Source organism: Nesoenas mayeri (assembly GCF_963082525.1).
Source record: "Nesoenas mayeri genome assembly, chromosome: 1".
NCBI classification, from domain to species: domain Eukaryota; kingdom Metazoa; phylum Chordata; class Aves; order Columbiformes; family Columbidae; genus Nesoenas; species Nesoenas mayeri.
Window position 1 is genome coordinate 93,880,228 of NC_137541.1, and position 21,505 is coordinate 93,901,732.

At 38.7% G+C, this 21,505-nt stretch overlaps 1 protein-coding gene across 1 annotated transcript in view; it reads left to right on the top strand.

Annotated features, from left to right (window-relative positions):
• Nucleotides 1-826: 826 nt before the first annotated feature.
• GUCA1C (guanylate cyclase activator 1C) overlaps nt 827-21,505 on the top strand; it is a gene marked incomplete at both ends in the record, with an annotated part of 34,828 nt that continues 14,149 nt past the window's right edge. Inside the window, one exon of the mRNA XM_080350977.1 lies at nt 827-1,018. Coding sequence (XP_080207103.1) covers nt 827-1,018 — 192 coding nt within the window. The remainder of the gene's footprint in view (nt 1,019-21,505) is intronic.

Genomic DNA, 21,505 nt, shown 5'->3' on the forward strand with positions numbered 1-21,505 from the left:
GCAAAATTTAAATAACGCTGTCTAAATCTAACTATATTAGTATTCAATTATATTGCACGCTTTTGCCTGGATCCATTCTTACAGTTGTTCCCAAGTGCAACCACAAACACTCATGCTGGCCTAAGGGAAGGGAAATCATGGGGTTGAATGAGCAGTGGCAGTGAGGGAACAGTTTTAGGGACATTATTGGCTTATGCAAGCCTCAGATGCTTGTAGAACTCCTGTCTAAAGAAAATGGCAATTTTTTTGTGCTTCATACATATCTGCTTTCAGGGTTTTTTTCAGGTATCCAAGTCAAATCATATTGTACTTTTGGCCTATAAGGTAAGATTTGGAACACGGTATATACAGAAAATAAAAATGAAAAGTCAGTTCCTACAAGGCAGCAGCACAAAAGGTATCCAAATATTAAAGTGGGGCTGAAGGTTTAATTAAAACCTTGAGAATTATTAAAATATAGGTTTAGAAACTACTTTCAAAGTCCTTGTGTGTTGCTTATTCAATATTCATCCAGTGTACAGAGCTTTAGCACCACAGATGCCAACGCAAGATGAGAATCAGCATAATCAGTCCTCGTGCCCTGCTGAGGCTTTGCAAAGTGACTGTGCACAGACAGTAATCAGCTGATAAAACCATGGTGCACTAAAACTGGGTGCCAGTAATCCTGCTAGGGTGCTATATTTACTTAGTCTATATCAGTCGTGATCTGTAAGAGGTTTAAAGTCACTCTCAAAAGCAGAGTTGGTGTTTGAATCATCATTGTCGGGAAGCAAGAATTAACATTTGGATGAATAAATACTGAAAAAGGTTACTTGGTATGATTGCTATGGGTGCTGCTGGATCAGCGGATGACATTAATGCTATGGAAATTCATCATTGGTACACAAAATTTATGAAGGAGTGCCCTTCTGGACAGCTTTGTCTGCATGAATTTAAACATGTCCTGGATCTACACGGACTTACTCCAGAAGCTAACAGCTATGTTGAACAAGTATTTCACACATTTGACATGAATAAGGTAAGAATTCATTCTTAACTCGCTGGCTTTCTTATGGATGTATCATTTGATGCATTCGGCGACAAGTCTCAGAGGGTTGGCAATGCTGACTGTTCAGAGGTAATGGAAGTGATTCAGAGGTGATTCAATAGAAAACCATGGGCAAATAAAAATGTGGCAGGCAAACCATTTTGAATGCACTGTTTTCAGTACATTTTGTCATTTTGAAATATGCATACAGTCATTCTAATATACATTGAATAGTTTCTCATATTGGAAACCCAAATTTTTATTATTGTTTTCATCGTGTGTTAATAATTGGAAGTTTTATTTATATAACTCTGCCTGAAAAAAAATCGTTTTTAAAGCAGTATTTGGCTGGGTCCATAAGTATTAGGACTTTAAGAATATGCAATAGAGACACAATATGATTCCTTTTGTCACCAAATAAAATATTGCTGGATGGATTCCAAGCATCTTCTGTGTCTTAGTTTGGTATCAGTTAATCCCCCTTTTCTAAAGACACATCTGTCTGGTTTTGATCTACCATCCCAATTTTCCTGCTTAACATCCTAGGTCATCCCAAAGGCATCTAGTGGCTGTTAGTTACATTATTGTTTATGTTCTTCCAACTCATTGTTCATATAGGTTCCTTCTAGTCATGATACCCGTCCAGAAGACTGTGTCTTGTTATTTTCCCCTTAAGCCAAAATAACACTTTATATCAAATGCTACAAAAGAAGTGGAGAATCATGTGTAATTCCTCCTAAAGTGTTTGTCCTTGACTGTAATAAGGCTTAGGCTGAACTGTCAATGCTGCACAGTTTTCTTCCAGCTAATAGAATACATGGGCCCATCATGGTATAAAAACTTATTTAAAAAAAAAAGCAGCATTAGTGTTCTCTACCCATGTCATTGGTTCCAATGAATTCAGAGATGTGGATTAACAAATTCCGATACGTGGTTTAATAACCCAGCAGGCAGCTAAACATCATACAGCAGTTCACTTACTCCCTCTTCGTGGGATGGAGGAGAGAATCGGAAAAAAATAAAACTAGTGGGTTGAGATATAGACAGTTTAATAGGACAGAAAAGGGAAAATAATAATACTAATGAGAAAAGAATATACAAAACAAGTGATGAACAATGCAGTTGCTCACCACCTGCTAACTGATGCCCAGATAGTCTCCAAGCAGAGGCCACACCCCCACCCCTGCCCCCAACCCCAGCAAACTGCCCCCAGTGTTTTGTTCAGCATGATGTCATATGTTATGCAATATCCCTTTGGCCCAGTCTGGGTCAGCTGTCCTGTCTGCGTCCCCTCCCAGTGTCTTGTGCACCCCCAGCCTCCTCACCGGCAGGGAAGCAGGAGAAGCTGAAAAGTCCTTGACTTCATGTAAGCATTGCTCAGCAACAAACTAAAACATGGATGTGTTATCAACATTATTCTCATTCTAAATCCAAACACGGCACTACACCAGCTACTAAGAAGAAAATTAACTCTGTCCCAGCTGAAGCCAGGACATAATGAAAAATGTGTTATTACATGCATGAGTTTAGTAGCAGGTTAAAACTGGTCCAAATTGTAGCCAGAACTACTCAGTTTCAATTTCCAGAAATGGCTTTTCTGTTATTTATTACAAAATGAATTATATTTGTTTCTGAAAATGCTGAGAGTGTAAGGTACCTCGTGGATTTTTTACACCAACCTTTAATTTCTTGTATGATCCCCAGTAGATTAAGAATTCCCAGAATCAGTACCTTTCTTACACCGTTTTCTTGTTATGCGTATTTCCACAGACACACCCCACCCCCTTTTGGTTGCTTTTGGTATTATGTCATTCTTCCTTACATAATCTTCAAGTACCGTTCCTATAAAATCAGGCTTATCATGTGCTCTTCCCCCCTCTCCACCAATTACCAGATAAATGTACTGGAATTTGATTAAGTAGGATCACCTAACTTAATAAATGTGCTAATAACAGATGACAAGCAAACTTCTAGTCCATTAACATGCAATCTGACTGGCAGAAATTGTCAATCTACTGTGTTCTTTTCAGTTAATAAATCGATGCATTATATTTCCCAGTAAAGTTTTTCAATGTTCACTTTCTTGGGTAACACGCATGGACAGTGTCTGAGCTCATCAAAGAACTTTTTCAGTTTAGCTTTGATGTGTACTGCAAAAAGCCTTTGCATATCAGTGCTCTTGACAAATATTTGGAAATATTTCCAAATTTTTTTTAGACAAATACTTTCAAAGCAACTAGTGGCTCGAGGATGTTTCAGAAAATAGAGTCTGCAGCTTCTTTTAGTTACTCTTCAGAAAACTGAAACATGAAATAAACACTACCTGAAAATCAGGCTTCTGTCAAGACAGTAGCATAGCAGGGGAGGACCAGTTACAGGCACAGGGAAACTGAATGTTTGCCATGAGATGTAAGAAGTACCCTTCAAATAATTTTGCACCTACAGAAATGCCTAGCAGAACTTGCTGCTACTGCTGATATTGGTCTATATATTTGAAAATATCTTCTGTGCTCTGTAAATGGTGCACCTGGTACAGGCAGAAAGTGCAGAATAAATTAAATACAAACTGTCAGGGTACAGTTGCTCTTTACCACCTTGCTCCCTCCAGCTTTCTCTACTATTTGTAGTCTTTGTAACACTATGTTTAATCAACACTGTAACAGTTTTCTTCACTTGTTTGTATTACTTACAGTATTGAGAATGTGCATGTAGATGCTGACATTTGCTTTTTTTATACTTCAAGCATTACAATACAACATGTTGCAGTTGTGAGGAATACTTTTCTATATCTAGGTTATTTAGAGTACCTTTCTGTAAGGAAAAATATTTTGCAAAAGTAGCCAGTCACTCGGTATGAAGACAAGCCTTAGGTGAACCTGGAACCTGTCTAAACAGGCAAAGAGCTCCAAACAAAAAAGGTGGAGAGCATGTGGGGGCGGGAGTTGGTTCGGTTGGGTTTTGGGGGGTTTTGGGTTTTTTTGCTTTTGTTTGTTTGTTTGTTTGTTGGGGTGGCAGGGAACCTTTTTTGGTTGGTTGATTTTTTACAAGTTACCAGTCACAGGGCCTTCTTCTCAGCACAAATAACTTGGCACTCAGGGAGCATCTTGCTTAAGTTATCTGATGGATATTAAGATGTATGCCTTAAAGTTGTCTGCCTATACACACATCAGAGTTTGACTGTTACATAGTCCTGTCCATCAATCTCTGATCCCCTTCTCCCATTTCCTCATAAATTTTTAATTTAGCATATTTCACTGGCACTTCAAAGAGCAGGCATTTCAGCTGATTAGTTCCTAAAGTTTTAATAAAATATGGCAGCTGGTTAGCAGGGACACACGCAGGATGAATGTCCCACTCATGCAGAATTCAGCTTTTATTCATTGTTTAAGGCAACAGCTGGCTGGCAAAATAATCAGGCACTTGTTTCCTTTTGCCTGGTTAGGATACAGGGTGGAGCTGGGGTACTGGGGTGCAGAGGTTTATGAGACAAAAGACAGAGTCTGTACAAATCTAGGCTTTTGTTTTGCTGTTCCCAAAACAGCTTGTTTAATTGATGTTCCATGTTAGACAGAAAAAGATGTGTCAATGTTTCATCTGTTTGGAAGTCTTCCCCCCATTTTAATGAAATTAAATAACAATTTGGCCTTTAAGGCTTCATAAAATCCACTCTAAAACTGCTTATGCTAGTCTTATAACTTCATTATTTAATAATGAGCACCAGCTAAAGATCTGATATTCATTTCCAGTTCTGCAAGATGTTTTAACAGTTCTCTATTAGCTACTGTAATCTGAGGCATAGTTTTTATTGTATATTTTCTTAATTGAGCTGTTGCAGCAGTAGGCCCAGGAAAAGTTATTCAGGAGGCAGGACCAGAATGGCACATTCAGAATAGTCACATACCTGATACTGTATAGTCTGTATCCTTTTGCGGCTGAAAATAATATGAAGAATATGGCATCTACTTCCAGAAAAAAAAAAGCTGTCAAGTTTTTTCTCCTTGTCCAATCTATTTGTACAATGTAGTGGCTTGAAAGGTTTAAATGCTTAGAGAAATGAATCAACTAAACTAGAATGTTTTATCTGAATGTTTTACTTTTTTCCTTCTTAATAATAAAAAATCTATTTTTGTTGACATGGCAACAGTATAATTTTTAAGAAATGGCAACGGTATAACTACATGATTGAGATACACAACATGTAGCATCTAGATAAGCTGTAGCTCAGTTTTATTTTTTGCTTGTCTTGAATAAAGTCTTGTGAAAGCCTCACTAAAAAGCCTGTGGCAAATGAGGACCAGGACCTCTCAAGACACATGCCAGGATTCCATAAGCTTCCCCTTTGGGATTCATAGCACATCTGTTTAGTTTGCTATGATGTGTATATTTATCTGTTATGATATGTGTTTCCTGTGAAGTCATTCTATGGGGCTTCAGGCTGGCTTAGGGAACCAACCTACATAATAATGAGCTGTTGGTATACCAGCTTGCCAAGATTAGCACATATGGGATTTTTATGGCTTGGCGTGGGGCTTTCTCAGTAACCGTATCCTTATACTGTTCTTGATCATTCTGTCTATATCGACATTTTTCTAACAAGAGCATGACTTATGTGTAGTACAGTCATAATGCATTTGTCTTCTGGATTCTGGTCTTAATACAGAAATCCAATTCAAGGCTCCTTTCTGTGCTTAGCAGAGCTGAAGGATCTTATTTCAAGATGACTCAGCTCTTCACAGATTAGATGAACCAAGCCTCCTCACCCTTCTTTATACTTCAGTGGGATAACTACCTACCTGATTTGGTCATCAGAAACTATTTAACTCCTTCTTAACAGAAGAAGATATATTTTTGTTGGTGTGAAAGAAACCACACATAAACCGAGGTTCTGAAGTGTCATAACATCTTGCCCACTGTGATACAAATTTTAATATATTTTAGAAGTTGAAAATGGCAGGGTTACTTTTCTTTTTTTGTTCTAAAGTCTATTTTTTTTTTCTTCTGTTAGAGGATCAGATTTTACTGCTGCTGTGATGGTAAAAGTCACTGCCAGATCTTTGACATTACTGGATTAAGAAAATAATTTGGGATCTAACCTCTTGCAGCATGTATTTGGCATTTAGGAAGTGAGATTTCAAGCAAATCACAGATTTTGGTGTGCTGCAAGCATCCCCCTGAACCTGAAATTGCTGTAGGTGCCTCTATCAGCTTCCAGTTTCTATGATACTGAAAGTGCCATGCTTTAAATATTCAAATTTCTATAACTGTACTATCTGAAAACCTATCACTGAGACTGTGTGAACAGAAGTGTGTGTTAAGTGGATTATGCAAATGAAGCAATGTGATTACTTTTTCGTGCCTCCCCACACTCTTACTGTTTCAGAATTATATAAATAAGGACATGTTCCTAGTTCTTTTTATCTTAAGATTATATGAAAATTATTTATCACATGCTTGGTTCAGATGGGATGTTAAGTAAAATTCAAAGCATGTACTTTGAATTGGAGAGTTATGAAAAGTCTCCCTTCAGTTAAAAAGTCCCCTTCCTTAATTTCACTAGTTCTGATTCATATCCTTCCTTCAGGTTCTGGTGTGTGAATTGCACCAGTTTTTTATTTAAATAACCTGATGTCTACTGTGAGAGATTATCAGAGCATTTGTTTTCAATGCTGAAGTTATGATACTGTATGGACTGTTTATCGATTATCTTCCTTCAGCTGGATGAACACTTACTGGCATACACCAGAGCCACCATACACCTCATCAGCATTTTGCAGGATTTACAATTCTCCCTGTTTTCCCAGTGACGGAATGCAAGGCCCTCCAAACAAAGCACAGCAACCCCATTTCACAGTTTAGGAAGCATTCAGAGTCATCTTAGCCAGCACATTTTCAGTGCGAAGCATTTTAAGTTTAGCAAGGGTACCAAGACTGCAAACCTGGCACAGGATCTTGCACAACGTGAGCAGAAATTTCATATTTTGTCCTCAAAAGAGCCCCTGCAGAAGCAGGCTGAGCCCTGTGAACATGTTGAGGTAGCTCTAGCTAGAGAGAAGCAGCCACCTACTGACGAGCCTGCTTGCATTCAAACAGGCTGCAAAGAAAGATCCTGTGGAGATTCTATTTTTGCCTAATCCCGATCTGTAGAGATCTTTAAGAGGTTTATAGTAGTTTTACAGTTCCTGGTCTGTTGGTGAATTCTATCTGGATATGAGCCAGGGAACACAGGAGCACTACGCAAAGGTAAACAGTGCGGCATGCATAGAGAGAAGGTGCTGGGGGTGCCAGGGAATCAGCTGATAAGTTTGCTGCAATAGAAAACAGCCAGTGGTACCAGAAATCTATGAATTGTTCCCCTTCTGGGCAACTTAGTCTCCATGAGTTTAAGACAATGCTGGGTTGAGCAGGCGTTTCACCTCTTTGACATGGATCAGGTAAAGAAAATTTCTCGGACTATTTTAATCATGAAATGTATGTGTTAGCATGACCAGTAGAGGACTTTGGCCTAGTGATATCAAATAAGAAGCGTTAAGTAACCATAATTGAGATTTTTCTCATTAATTTCCAGCAGCTCTGCAGTATTATTTAAACTTAGAAAACTGGATTTGTTGGATTCTTTTCAATGTCATTTAAGCTGTTTAAGAGAAGAGCTGTTCAAAAATCTACTAAACAAGATTGATTCCTTGTAGGTAGGACTGGGCAAGAGTCCTAAAACCCTCATGTTCCCTTTTTTTACTACTGGAAGGTTGTGTAAATATATTTCTGTCTTCACTCTCCTTTTCAAATATTATTTTCCTCACCATTTCCAAAACAAAGTCTCTTCAGATCTATTGAGCTGCATTTTTGGACAGTCACAATGAATTTTTTTTCCTTTATTTTATTAGCACAATTTTTATTCTTATTTGGAAAGTCTGTAGAAGAGTAATATAGCTGCTTTAATTCCCTACCCAACCCTTAATAAAGCAACATTTAAAGCTGAGCAGTGGAAGGATGGCAGAATTGAATTTTTGCATAGATCAGAAATCAGAAGACAGTGTTAATTCTTCAAAAAGATAAATGGAAAGAATCAAGAAATGCAGTGGAAAAGTACAGTCAAAAACAGGAATAGGCAGAAATAAGATATGTAGATACCAGGCTTTGAGGAGGGCAAAGAAATAAGTGAAATGTAAAACAAACAAACAAGAAATCAAATTGATAAAGTTCAGCCACGAGTATAAAGATGGAAATACATCTTTGAAGAGTAGAAGGAAGAACCAGTGTCTCATGCCTTCTTCATACGTTAATTGAAACCCTTGTGAAACTCAAATGCAAGCTGTGCAGGAAAAGTGTTGAAAAGATAGTTAAGATCTTAGCAAGAGATTCTTTTTCCATCAGAAACAGAGAAGATAACTTGGACAAAAACAACGTATGAGAATAAATGCGGCAGTTTGCGCAGCTGCCGCAAGAGGGAGAAGAGGCTGCTGGCAGTGTCAGCCACAAGATCCAGCCCCTTGGGGTGTTTCTCCACAGGTCTTGCCTCTCCCACTTGCCCGAAAAACCACTTGGACAGGGATTACTAGACAGAAATACCACCGTGCTCTTGAGCAAACGCAACAAACCCTTGCCTTGCTAACCAGAGCCACTGGGAGATGCAAGTTGCTCAGTGTCTGCTCGGTTTGGGGAAGAGTCCAGACACCAAGAAGGAGAACATCTCCAATCAGAACAATGGTACCTAATTAGGGAAGACAGCCTCTCCTTTTCATTAAATGTTTAATGATGTCTCTCTATTGGCTCAGTTTTCCCTCTTCCAAAATGCTTAACTCAGTGGAATTTATAGCTGGTGGATGGGGAGGGAAGAAAAAAAAAAAGATGCTTTAATATCCAAAATTTTTCCAAATCACTATGCTGTGCAGGCAGATAAAAACAGGAAGCTGGGATTTAGAGTTGTGTAAGGATCTATATTAAACATTATTAACTGAAAAAATCCAAGTTGTCTAAGCTGAAATCCTTAATGAAAACAGCTTGCGGCATCAAAATGTCATTCGGGTGGGGGTTATTTGGGGGACTTTTGAAACAAGAATTTATTAACTTAATTTACTTTTTATAAATTCAAACTAATGGTAGCTACAGATGGTTGAAAACCAAGTATTTAAATTTTTTTAAAAGTTAAGTATTTTGTGGTTTATCACCCCCACCCACCACCACACACACATCTCCCTTCCTCACCAGGTTATCAAGATGTAAAAGTCGAATGGTTTCCTCTCTTTTTACTTTTCCCAGCTGAAGGCTGGACATTTCATTGGCCTCTCAGATTTCCCCTGGCTGAGAGGTGTCTTTCCCTTCATTTCTAGTAAGACCACTTAAAATTAACAGTTTCACAGTCACCACACTTGCCTCTCCATCCTTAATCAGAGGTTGTTTGTCCCATTTGCAGTTCCCTAATGACCACAAGGCAAAGCGCAGCCCAAGCTCTTGCCAACCCTGAGTTCAGGAAAATCAGTGAATGTGCAGTACCTACAAAAAAGGAAGTATTCCTGACTTATCCTCCTGATAAAGGAGGATGCAGCTCTTTGGCAGCTAGAAACCTCGACTTAAAAAAGCAGATTCAGGAGTGGGCCTTCATTATGTTAAATCTTTAGCTCCAAATGAAAGATGTAAAGTCAGTATCTCGGAGCACCTCCCATAATCATTAAAATGAAAACAACTGCACTACAAATGGTTCTGTGGGAAGTGTAAGTCTTGTTATTTCATTATGCACAGTCTGTTGGTTATTTATAGATATCAGGGCACTGTAGCATGTGTGGCTAACACCACCCACAAAAACATGTCTGGAAGTAGTTAATGATAAAAAAAAAAAAAGCCTAGGCTAGACGGTGTGCAACTGAGATAAGCACAATTGGTTATCTCATCACCAGAACAAGTATCATTGTGCTACATCCATAATCTCCATGTCAGGAATAATGAAGCAGTAGTACAAAAAGGAATCGGACATAATAGGCTTCTACAGATGTACTTTTAAATGGTCACTGCCTTCTGTTTTGGTTTTAAATCCATACCCAAACCCAAGGAAAACATTATTTTTTAGAAATATAGTAGCAGGCAAACAAGGAATGTGATTATTAACTAACAAAGCTGTGCCAGTGCTTGATCAGTGTTTTCAATGATAGAATAATTAAGTGATTGTATATATATTCCCACACAATTTGCTGTGTATGCCATGGTTAAAACTCCATAGAAAGTAGAGACGACATCTCTTTTCCTCATCCCCATGCCTGAGTTAGCAAGAATTTGGTGAGTTCTCCCCTCTTAGGCAGAGAGACTGGAGGTTGTGTCTTACTAGAAAGTTGCCTCATTACTGCAAAAGTTTTCTAGTTTATGAAGGAGAGGAAAACTATCCTTAAAAGAAAGCCACCATTCCGATGAAGAGACAGGAAAAGGAAATGCTAGCTTGGTCCTTCTCCTTGTACCATGGATAAGAGGAGGAAAGCAGAATTTAGAAGTTAAACACTCATTCAAATAGTTAGAAAAGTGTAGGGTGGACCATAGGGAAAAGATGGTGATGCTTGGGTCCTCACAGCTTGGGATTTTTAAAAAAAAAAGAGTTAAAGCCTTCATGGGGCAAATTTTCTGACCAGGATAGGCCACTCCAGCTCCTGATTGAGAATAGCCCCTTTCTACAATTTTGTATCCTGTCCAGATGGCTCTCTTTCATTTGGGCAGCCTAGGTAGTCCTTCTGACAGCACCTCGCCCAGGTCCGCTTGAGCTAGGAAGTAGGTTGCGTCTACCTTAAGAGGTATAAGTGGACTCTGAAGTTGGCTGAAGATGAGGGGTAGCCATGTGCATGAGCATGAGCTGGCAATGAAGTTAAAGAGAGGGAGATGGTAGGACAGGGGGAAGGAAATGATGCTCTTAAGTCAGCTGGCTAGGCTGGGACATGGGAATGCAGCAGTGGTGCTTTCTGTGGTCCTGCCCAGGTAGCTGCCTTCTGAGATTGAAATGAGCAGATCTCTGCATGCACCCAGCACTGGTAGGACACAGCATCTGATAGCAGTGGAGTCCAATGAAGAAAGCGAATGGAAGAAGAGAGACACGGGGCAAAGTCCAGAAGCACAAGCTGAGCCACACAGGAGAGAGAACTGGCATGTTTCAGAGCAAATGGCAGATAGACGCTGCTGAGGAAGGAAAAAGGGAGTGGGCAGAGTGAGCGAGAGTGGATTAAAAAGAAGAAAAGACAATAAGTTAATTACCAAAGATGACACAGCTTCCAGATTAAAAATCTGTAGATAAGCTTTTATTCAAATGCATTTAAAACTTGGCATTTGCCACTTCAAGCACTAGTAGTTTTTTTTGTCACACACTTCAAACAGGTAGAGTTCACTTGAATCTCTCAGAGTTGAAAGATGTGTGACCTCCTTGTTTCACGACACAGGGATTTAGTATCTGCTGCCTACAGCCAAGTTACTGCTGCTTTCATAATACCCAAGAGAAAGAAAATGTCATCTTGATTATTTTACTTTTCTGCCATTTTTTTATATGAGGGTAGTTCCTGATCCACCCTGCTGTGAAGTTTTTTTCTAAAAAAAAGAAGAGCAACTGTTATTTTCAAACTGTCAAAAGACTATCTCTTTCTCACTTGTAAAAACATCTAGATGGCACAATCCCTTCCCAAATGGATGAGATTTTATACCATTTTTAGAGCAGGATTAATGACTCCGATTTTTTTTCTATATTTTCCTACAGAGAGAGTTTTGCTCTACCTGCAGTGTGCATTTTCTGTATGTCCCATGCTCTTACAGTTTAGAAACAGTTGGTCCTTGAACCAGCAATTTTCTTTATTATAGGACCATTATTTTCAGTGCAAGTACCTAGTCCCACTGTTGTTGTTTGTATCTTTTTCTTAATGCCCAGAATATTGTACAGACTCCAGAAAGCTTCTTGGTATCTCTAATATAGATCTCAATAGATACTGTAATTTTACCTTCTTCTTTCAGCTTCAGTTCAGTTTGCTACAGATAGCTCATTCGGAATCATTTCACTGGGCCTCCTATAAACAAACAATTCTTTGTACCCATTGTTTCAGCATTCTTCAAAATGGCTTTGCTATATTAATTTCATCAGTTCAGCTTCACATTGTTGTGAATTTTTCTGGTTTTATTTATAAAGGTAGAAATGTTCCGTTCCTGCCGGCTTTAGGAACAGCTGATTTCTGTAGAATTTCTACTGCCTCAGCACACATTTCATTTGTGAGTTTATTAAGTGCTGTCAAACTATGCAGTGGGTTATAAATTTCAGCCTTTCTGTGCTCCATAAAACTCACCTTCCTTTTTTTGTCAGGTATAATATCTGCTATTATATACTATTCCAGTCCCCCACTAGGAGTGAGGGATGCTTTAAGAATGAAGTATAAATCCGATCACTTTTTCCCCAGGCATTTTTGCTGTCTTTTACAGGTATTTCAGTTATTGTTATTAAACTAAAGGGATCCTGAAAACAGGTATTAAAGTTGGAATGATTGTAAAATAACACTCTCTTGTAAGTTTTTTACCAGAATCTGATACAAAATCTGATACAAAATCTGATAAAAATCTGACTTCTGAGGGCCCATCTTTAAGTCAGTTGCAGTGGTCTCTCTCGTGTGCCTCAGTCACAATGGGTACAATTCCCCAAGAGTTGCTATCAGGAAGCAAGCAGCAGTAGTGTGTTTTTCAGGGGCAGAAAATAGCAAGGAGGGGAAGGGGTTGAGTAGATGTGAGCGACTCCCCAGTTCCCTGTCCCTAAGTGGGATCCTGTGAACAGTGCTTGCACAAGATCATGTGAAGAGATGTAAGAGAGCTGTTTATTGTCCAAGAGGAAGAGATAAAAGAGGGAGGATAACTAGCACTGGGTGAGCTATTGATGGACTGTTCATACCTGATCACATCATGTTAAGATTGCAGCCTGCCTAAGTCTTGTTCCTGGTGCCCTGTCTTTCTCTGGTGTTTGACACTATGATCAGTCGTTGCTTTAACAGCACGGCATGATGGCTGAAGAAGAAAATTCAGGATTTTTGTCAGACTGCGTATACCCAAGAGGTTTGTCCGCATATTTCCTTTCACATCCCTTGTCCTTGCTTCCTTTTCCCTCACCCCCACTGCTCCAGCCGGAACTCTCCTGCAGCCAAGATGCCCACACAGATGTGTCCCCACTCTCCCTCAGTCACTGGGAGCACACAGCAGCTCTAGGGCTCAGAGATGGTCTTTGGGGGAACAACCCACACCAGCTACCGAGTTCACTGTGCGTTCTTTGCCTAATGAACCAGTCTGGGCTAAACCAACAGCAACGTCTGCATCTTCCTGATTAATCTTCAAAAGTTCAGGGGCACTTGAGGAGTGCTCAAGCTTTCTTACTCTTATTCCACATGTTGAAGTATGTGGCATTAAACTTAGTGATGTTCTTGTAGAGAGAGCTGTAGCATACCCTGTTAAGAGAACAGAAGTCCTTCCCAAAAACTGTCCTGAGCCTGCACAATATTGATTGCTCTCTGGCTTATGTTGGGCTGAAGGGAGGTTGCTGTTTTTCATGAGGCACTCAGGACCTCCCAAGACTGTGCTCCTTAACTCCAATGTGCGATTATAAATCAAAAAGACAAGTGAGTGGGAGTGTCTTGTTCCTGCATTTCTAACATCCTATAGTTTTACACCAGTATTTATAGTTCCAAATTTGTGTGTGCTATAGTAATGCCCATGAGCTGCTCATCTCCTTGTAGAGAAGCTAATCAGTACAGGAGTATTATTGATACTTAACCCCTTCCCTGACCTTACAGAGGAAGGAGTTCAGCTCCTGAAAGCTGTAAAATACAAAGCAGGACTACAGAACTGACCAACAGCGAGGAAACTTGTATTTAATTCACTTCTTAACCCAAGTTGTTGAAAAAATTAATGCAAGAGATTCTTCTTTTGCTCAGGTTCTGTCACAAGGCTGGTGACCAAAAATGTGTGTTTTATCTGGGCACCGTGCTGAGACGGAGGAAATAGGATGCAATTGCACACAAACACAAGATACCACACAGCACATTAATGACAAGCAGTGAGTGCCTCAAGGAGGAGTACAAAAGGCTCTGTTTTCAGAAAGGCTTGAGGCACCTACAACAGAGAGAATGTTATAAGGGGCATATCTTTTTGCACTCTCAAACTTTTCCATCCTTACTAACAGCAAAAATTATAGCTATTCCTTACGGACAATTGAGGATTAGACTTCTATGTGTTGCTAATGGTTTGCATATAATTCGGTCAACCACTTTGAGGATTTCCTAATTTTTCTTTTTCTAATATGCAAGTTCGTAGTCAGTGGGATAGTCTGGATTTTCATGAACAATAATTTGAGCATGGCTCTCTAGCCACATTCTGAAATCCCACCTGATTTAGAACTGGGCATTAAAGGTAATCTCACATGAGTACGGATAGTCACTAAATAAAAATAGAAACTTACGCTATAAGAGGTTTACCATGGTCATTTAAATGCAGAATTTATCTGAGTTCTGATCATATGCAAGACTCTGGACCGGAGAGATATAAATGTGAATAGGAAAAAAAGATACACTTTCTGCATAATAACATGGGCGCCAAAGAATCAGTACCAGGTGATGATCCTATCCCAGAGATGCACCATTACTACAGCAAGTTTATGAGAGAATGTCCATCTGGGCAGCTTAGTCTGCATGAATTCAAGAAACTCCTGGGTCTGCAAGGCCTGGATCCACAGGGAGATGTATACATTAAACGAGTGTTTGATATCTTTGATCTGAACCAGGTAAATCTTCTTTTCTTTCTTTCTTTAATCTCATACTGCTGCTTTGGTTATGAGTTGTAGCCTGCACGCTCCTCTTTAGGGGTCTGTTCACAAAACTGATACTGTGGACAGGGTTGCCATTATGGTACACCAGAGGTGAAGAAGTGGGGCTGTGCTTTGAGTAGGACTCTTCTTAGTACTTTCCAGGGGCACTTAAAAAATGTCAAGAAACAATTCTGAAAATTAGATATAATTTGCAGTTTACTCATTATTCTTCTATCCTTTGCTTATCCCATACTTGTATATAAGTGTATGTAAATATTGGTATGCTCAAATACAAAGTTAAGAAGTTTTTACAACAATGTTAGAGGGGAAGATATGGTTTGCACTTAACCAATGATGAAGTGCAGCATAGATAAACAGATTTGCTCAAAGTACTGTACTGAACTTGTGGCAGAGAGGAAAACGTAACTCAGATGATGAGATCCCACACAGTTCCCAAGTTACAAGACCAAACTTAGTGAACAGGTCAAGCAGCCTCTCCAGGTTACATTTCTAAATTTCTCTCCCTGCTACTGCAATAACTGCTTGTGATTGCAATCAGCTCTCTGTAAGGTGGCTGTCTCCCAGACAAACAATATATATTTTCCTTATTTGTATGGAAAAGGCCAAAGCCATGGTCATCTGATACTTGTGTACAGCACCTTTCACTAGGTGGAGAAGACCTTAGACCATGTGGTTGTGGACAGAGCAGGCAAAAGATATCAGAAGATCTAACAACTGACAGACAAGTGAGGGTTGTTTTCTAGGTCTGTCTTCAGCACTGCCTCATGCTTGTAAGGTCCTGGTGCTGGCCATCTTGAGCTCTCCTCTCATTGCAATGCCAGTGTGTCCAAGGGCACTGCCTGTCAGCACACACACTGCAGAACTGTGAAACCTTCGCATTTGTGAGACCTTCAGATTCTGGATTAATGTAAAAGTGAGGAGTGTGGAATAAAATCAGGATCCAGAAAGAGTATTTTCTCAACATTAGTTGTTGTGGCAGTGGCCACATGGGTATTAAACAATATAGTATCTGAGAATCAAACCCTAGTGCATCAAAGCTCAGAAATCTGTACTGATCACTAGTCTGTAAGCCTTTGTAAGGTATGTTAGGTACTGAGAGAGTCAGCCTTGCTAGGGATGGAAGTCAGGGAACGATAACTTACTCTGGCATATATTTGAGACCAGCAGAGATTTTTATTCAGAATAAAAATTGAAAGGAACTATTCAAGATGTATGATTTATATCCTGAGCCCATAACAACTTTTTACAGAGCTTTACAGACTTGTTGTAGTGTAATCTCTATTCAGTATAATTTTTGCATTTCTGTTACCATACAGCCTTTGTTTCTTTTTCTAACACTGTTAATAGCACTGTTTTCACAAGTTTAATTATATTTTTTCTTTTATTACCAAGATTAATGACCACTGTTTTTAAGGTATACTTTTAGAAATAACACGCATCAATCAAACACTTTTCAAGTACATGACTATGATGTTCTTTAGGCGATTAAGCTGGGAATAAAGTGGCAACAGACCAGCCTCTCAGGGCAGGAGAGAGGAACATTGTATGTTACTGATGAGGTAAAATAAGAGGATCTCCATATTTCATACAGTCACTTTTTGTCCTATGCCCTTTCTACAGCTTTTTCTCCTCCCAGGGGCTTTTGGCAGAAATGTAGGCTTTGACCCTGAAAAGTGCTTTTAGTTAAGCGCAGATGTGTGAAGAGTGGTCAATGGATGGCTGACTGGGAGTATCACACTGCGGGCTCTGAAATGGCAGCTCTAATTGTACAAGTAAGGGGTCATTATCCTTCCATGACATTATGTAGAACATTTAGGCACCATGCAGTATTAAACAGATTATAATCTTTCACCTCCAAGCCACAGATGTTAATGGATGTGAGCAGCTGCATGCATAACACATGAATTCAGAAATAATTTGGTTATTTGAGTTTTTGCTTACATTCAGTTTCCTTCAGTACTATAGCATCTTCTCAGGTTTGTAGATTGAAATTGTATTTCCTTTGCTATTGTATTCATGTCTGGTTGTTGCTTTCTAAAAAAGGGGCCATTATGCCAGTGAGGGGTGAAGTACACTAAACTTCTTTACAGAAATTATTTCCTTTCTCTTAATAATACCCTTTATAGAGAAGTGCTGTTCAGCTAGACAGCTACCAAACTTGAACCTTCCCCCATGCTTCCTCCAGCTCATTTTATCACTATATGACCTGATTTTTTCCTTATCTAACTTTTTGTGGCCAGACAATACCCTGATTTAATAGTCGGATTTTTACAGTTGAAAATTGTCATGATTTCTATCGCTGAAGCTCATGTATAAAAGCATATAGTTTGGGGATTAGCTTACAGTTGCTTTAAATCTAACGAAACTCACTCTGGAAAACTTAAGTCATTTAATAAGGTCTTCTACTCTCGGCATAAAATATATTTTTCACATGCAGGCTTCTGTTTTCTCACAAATAGCAATCTGATCAGAAAGCTTAGTTAAAGTGTTAGGCCAGAGATTAATGTACATTTCCAATTATAGCAGCCTAATGCTCCTTCAGTGAACTTGGGGTCATCCATGTTTGGAGGTATTCTGCCATAGAATGAGATGATAAAACACTCTTCAAAGGTGCACAGACTTTCTCTGCTATGTTTCATGCATGCCCAGTTTAAAACCTCTAGCAGGTAAACTGTGGAACAATAACCTCATCGGATGTCAATGGGACTTGGCAGGTGCGGGGCCGTAATTACAGATGTGAATTGCATTTTACCTCCTTGTTAGCCTTGTTGCTTCCAGCTGAAATATGTTACAGACATGCTTCTCCTACTTAGGATTTCCATTTTTGAAAAATCATCTTGCCTGTAAACTGGAAAGAGTTAAAAAGGAATTGTGGCAGCATAGTAGTTGCTTCTGACAATTTGTGATAGATTGAAAGCCTACTCAAAGCTTGTTTCACTCAAGTCATCCATAAAAATAGCAAGAGTAATTCAGTTGCAAGCCAAATATTATCTTTCTCTGGATTTCTTTAGGTTGCAGATAATAGAGTAGTTCCGCTTCGCACTCATGGAAATGACTGTGGTCAGTGGACGTACAACAGGAGGGGTACATCTCCACATCAAAATCCAGTGTCATGTAGAGATGGAGGCTGCCTCTGGCCTTGGCAGCAGGCAGGCCATGTAACCTCAGAGCATTGCACTAACCTGCCATGCCAAAGAGGCAACGCTACTGTGGCTGTAAGGCTTCTAGGACTCACTTATCTTGCGTGTTTATACGTGGCAGAGCACAGCACTGTACAGGTATTCACACCTCTGGCTCAACAGAGCACATCTGCTCAATGTATAAAAGCTGTTTCCAGTCAGAGCCTGTTCCTATTGGAAATTAGTGACGTAGGCTGTGTAGCTTTCTTCTCAGGAACATACTAAATAAATGCTAACCATTTCTGGTGTGTCTCTTGGGCAGACCACCAGCTGTTTCATAATTAAATGACCTTGTACAACAAGTATGCAGATGTCTTTAATTTTTCCATCTTTCTTAAAAACACGGGTTCTATGTCAAGACTTTTCATCCTTTCCTTGACCTCTGTGGGAGGCTTTGCTGATAATTAAATAAATAAACAAATAAATAAATAGGCTAGCGGAGTTTGAAAGTTGTTCTTCATAATTCATAGCTGCAGTGAAAAACAAAGATGTTGAACATTCAGAATTCTAATTGCAAAGTTAACTTTCCTTGAGATTATCACATGGAATGCAGGAGGTAGCATTTAAGCAAACCTTTTATTCATGACTCATACATTAATACTTGTAAACATTATTCACATAATGGCATTGGCAGTATAACAAATGGTGGGTTTATCTTTTGCAACAGCTTTACACATAAAACCTTCAAAAATAATGTTGGTTTGGTTTAGTTTTGTTTTTAAAAAATATAACTGCAACAGAGTTCATTTTCTAAAAGATTCCATTTATTAGGTCATTTTAAGGAAAAATGATCTCTATCTTCTTCACCCTTAAGCTATTTGTAATACAAAAATGAAAAAGCTACATTCACATACAAGTAAGCTGAATTCCTTCTGCTTTTCCTATTCCTTCTGCATCTCAGTGCATGCATAACTGTCATGCAGTCCTAGTTCATGCAGCCTACTTGATGAATTCTAGAGAGGAAACAGTTATGTTTATCTAAAATACTTCAGTAGTTGCCAAGTATACTGATGTATATTTGATTTTCTGTGAGAATATGTATCATATTTCAGAGAGATTATATCCTTCAAAATGAGGTTACATCAATGTTAAAGGAGAGAGCATTTCTAGAAAAACAATGTCTGGTGTATCCATAATATATTGGAAGCATTAGTTGCTCTTAAACAGAAGTAAGGAGACATTCTTTAGTCAGCACTGCTATTACTTAACACTTATTCTAAAAAATCTTCTTTCTTTAAATCAGAAACCCAGATCATTGTTATCCTCTTCCACTGGCTTGCACATAGGTTTTGCTACCACTAAAAATAAAAATTGAACACTGTAAGAATTGATTGATTGGATTCTTTTCACCTGTGAAGGACAACATTTGCATAGCCATTTAACATGTGAAGCAATGTACTGAAAATGGGATGCTGGTGTTGTAGTTCTCTTTTTGCTTATTTTGGCATTGATTGAAACTAGCTGCAGGAAGAAGTGTCTGTTGCTTTGTAAGAAAATAGGATTTGTAAAGGTAGGATATACTGTGAAGAGTAAAGAAGATTAATAGACATGGCACCAAAGGAAAATTATGCAAGTGCAAGGGTTTTCTGTTGATGTTTTATGAAACATTGGATAGTATTCAACTGAGAGCAGTATTTTCTGCTACAGTTCTTACACAGAGATAAAGTTGATAGATGTAGAAAAATGGACAGTTCACAGCAAAGAGTTCATGAAATCTTTAGATAAGGAGCCATCATTTGTGTCAGTCTTTAGTAATCTTTCTAGTTTGTGATTTTTCATTTAAAATTTAAAGTAGTTCTGTGATAAACTAGAGTTCATCTGACATCATTATGCAGATTAGAACTATAAAAAAGATTTTTAAAGGAATCCATTTTAAAATCTAAAGCAGAAAGTTGAAACAGGCTGTTTGATGTAGATCAGATAATAAGAAATGCAAAAAATGTGTTACTTCAACAGAACTTTGTTGTATGTCAAAATGACTACATAGCAATGTAAACTAAATCTCAAGCTTTATTTTGCCTTTTTTTTTTTTTCTTCCATGAAGAATGAGAGTTTCATTTCATTCCTCACACAATGCTGGCAAGTGTTGGGACGCAGACCACCATTCCTTTCTTCCTCATCCTAGCTCCTTCCCCATTGTCCTGCTATGTCTTTATAGTTCTCATTTTCAGGTAGACTTTTCATCATCTGATTCTGTGTTCTGGCTATAAATAGATTTTATCCTCTCTGGCTATGGGCATATGAATGGGATTAGCCAAGAATATCTTCTCACGTATTGTAGTAGAAGGACATGCGAATCATTTGACCATTAAATTCTCCATGAAAGCAGTAGTTGCACCTCATATTCCAAGAAAAGTGTGCAAATGTTCACAGAAAGATTTAATGTTTTTCAGAGGTGTTTTGATTACTAATGCAATAATTCTCCATTTGATTTTCAGTTATTTTCGCACTCACTTTTTCCTCTTTCTTAAGAATTGTGAGAGACAGAGGAATATTATTTTCATTTATATGAGGCAACTAGTTGCTAGAGATTCTACTGAAGATGTCATTCTGTTAAAATTTACATGGCCCAGCTATGCGATGACTACCTAGCACTATGTGATAGCTGCCTTCCATGTTCTTATTGAAGACATGAAGAGGTCTTAAACAATGAAATAAAATGACTGTAGTGAGCAATACTTCAAACACTACTTGAAACCTAAATAATAAGTGTTTCCACCTCTTGTAGGATTACTTATAAAGGCTCAGGGCATCTTTGCAATCTCTCCTTTGATGGAAAATTTGATCTTCAGTCAGCTTTCTTTTCTTAGATTGTCTTGCTCTGATGTGTCCTCAGGACCAGGAATATGAATTGCCAGGCTGCCTAAGGAACTGCCTAGACTGTTTGCTGCACCCTTACATCTTTGCAGGCATTACCAACGTTGACACAATAGAATTAGGTGTAATAGTTAATAGCTATCCAAAGCAGGGTGAGAGAGGATGGTAAGTATAGAAATATTCTCCCAAACTTCTCTGAACAACTTTCCTCTTTTGTATCCTAAGTCTTCAAATAGTTTTGCAAACGTAAGTTCAGCTGCACGCACAATTTTAGGGATGTCTGCAGGCTAAAATGTCTCTCTGGACAAGTAAACTTCTCTTAGCTTACTCTAATCAGCAAGCTGAACCAAGGCAGTGAGGTTGCAGCAGCAACATCTGCATTATACACTACACTATGGTGCCAAGACCAGGTAAGCTGGCATTGTGGTTGGTAAGACAGGCTAATATTTTATGCTATTCCTTTTCTGTGGTCCTTTTGTTGGTCCAGCACAAACCATTACCACTTTGCCCAGAGAACTCTAAGTCTTACTTTTTCTGGTTTTTAACCCTTTTTCACTCTCACAATTACATCTAATTAGTCTCCACAAGAAGAAATACTTAGAAAACTTATTTTCTTTTCATAACAGTCATAGCTCTCATATTGTGAAGTCAACACTAAAAGCCTGTGTATCA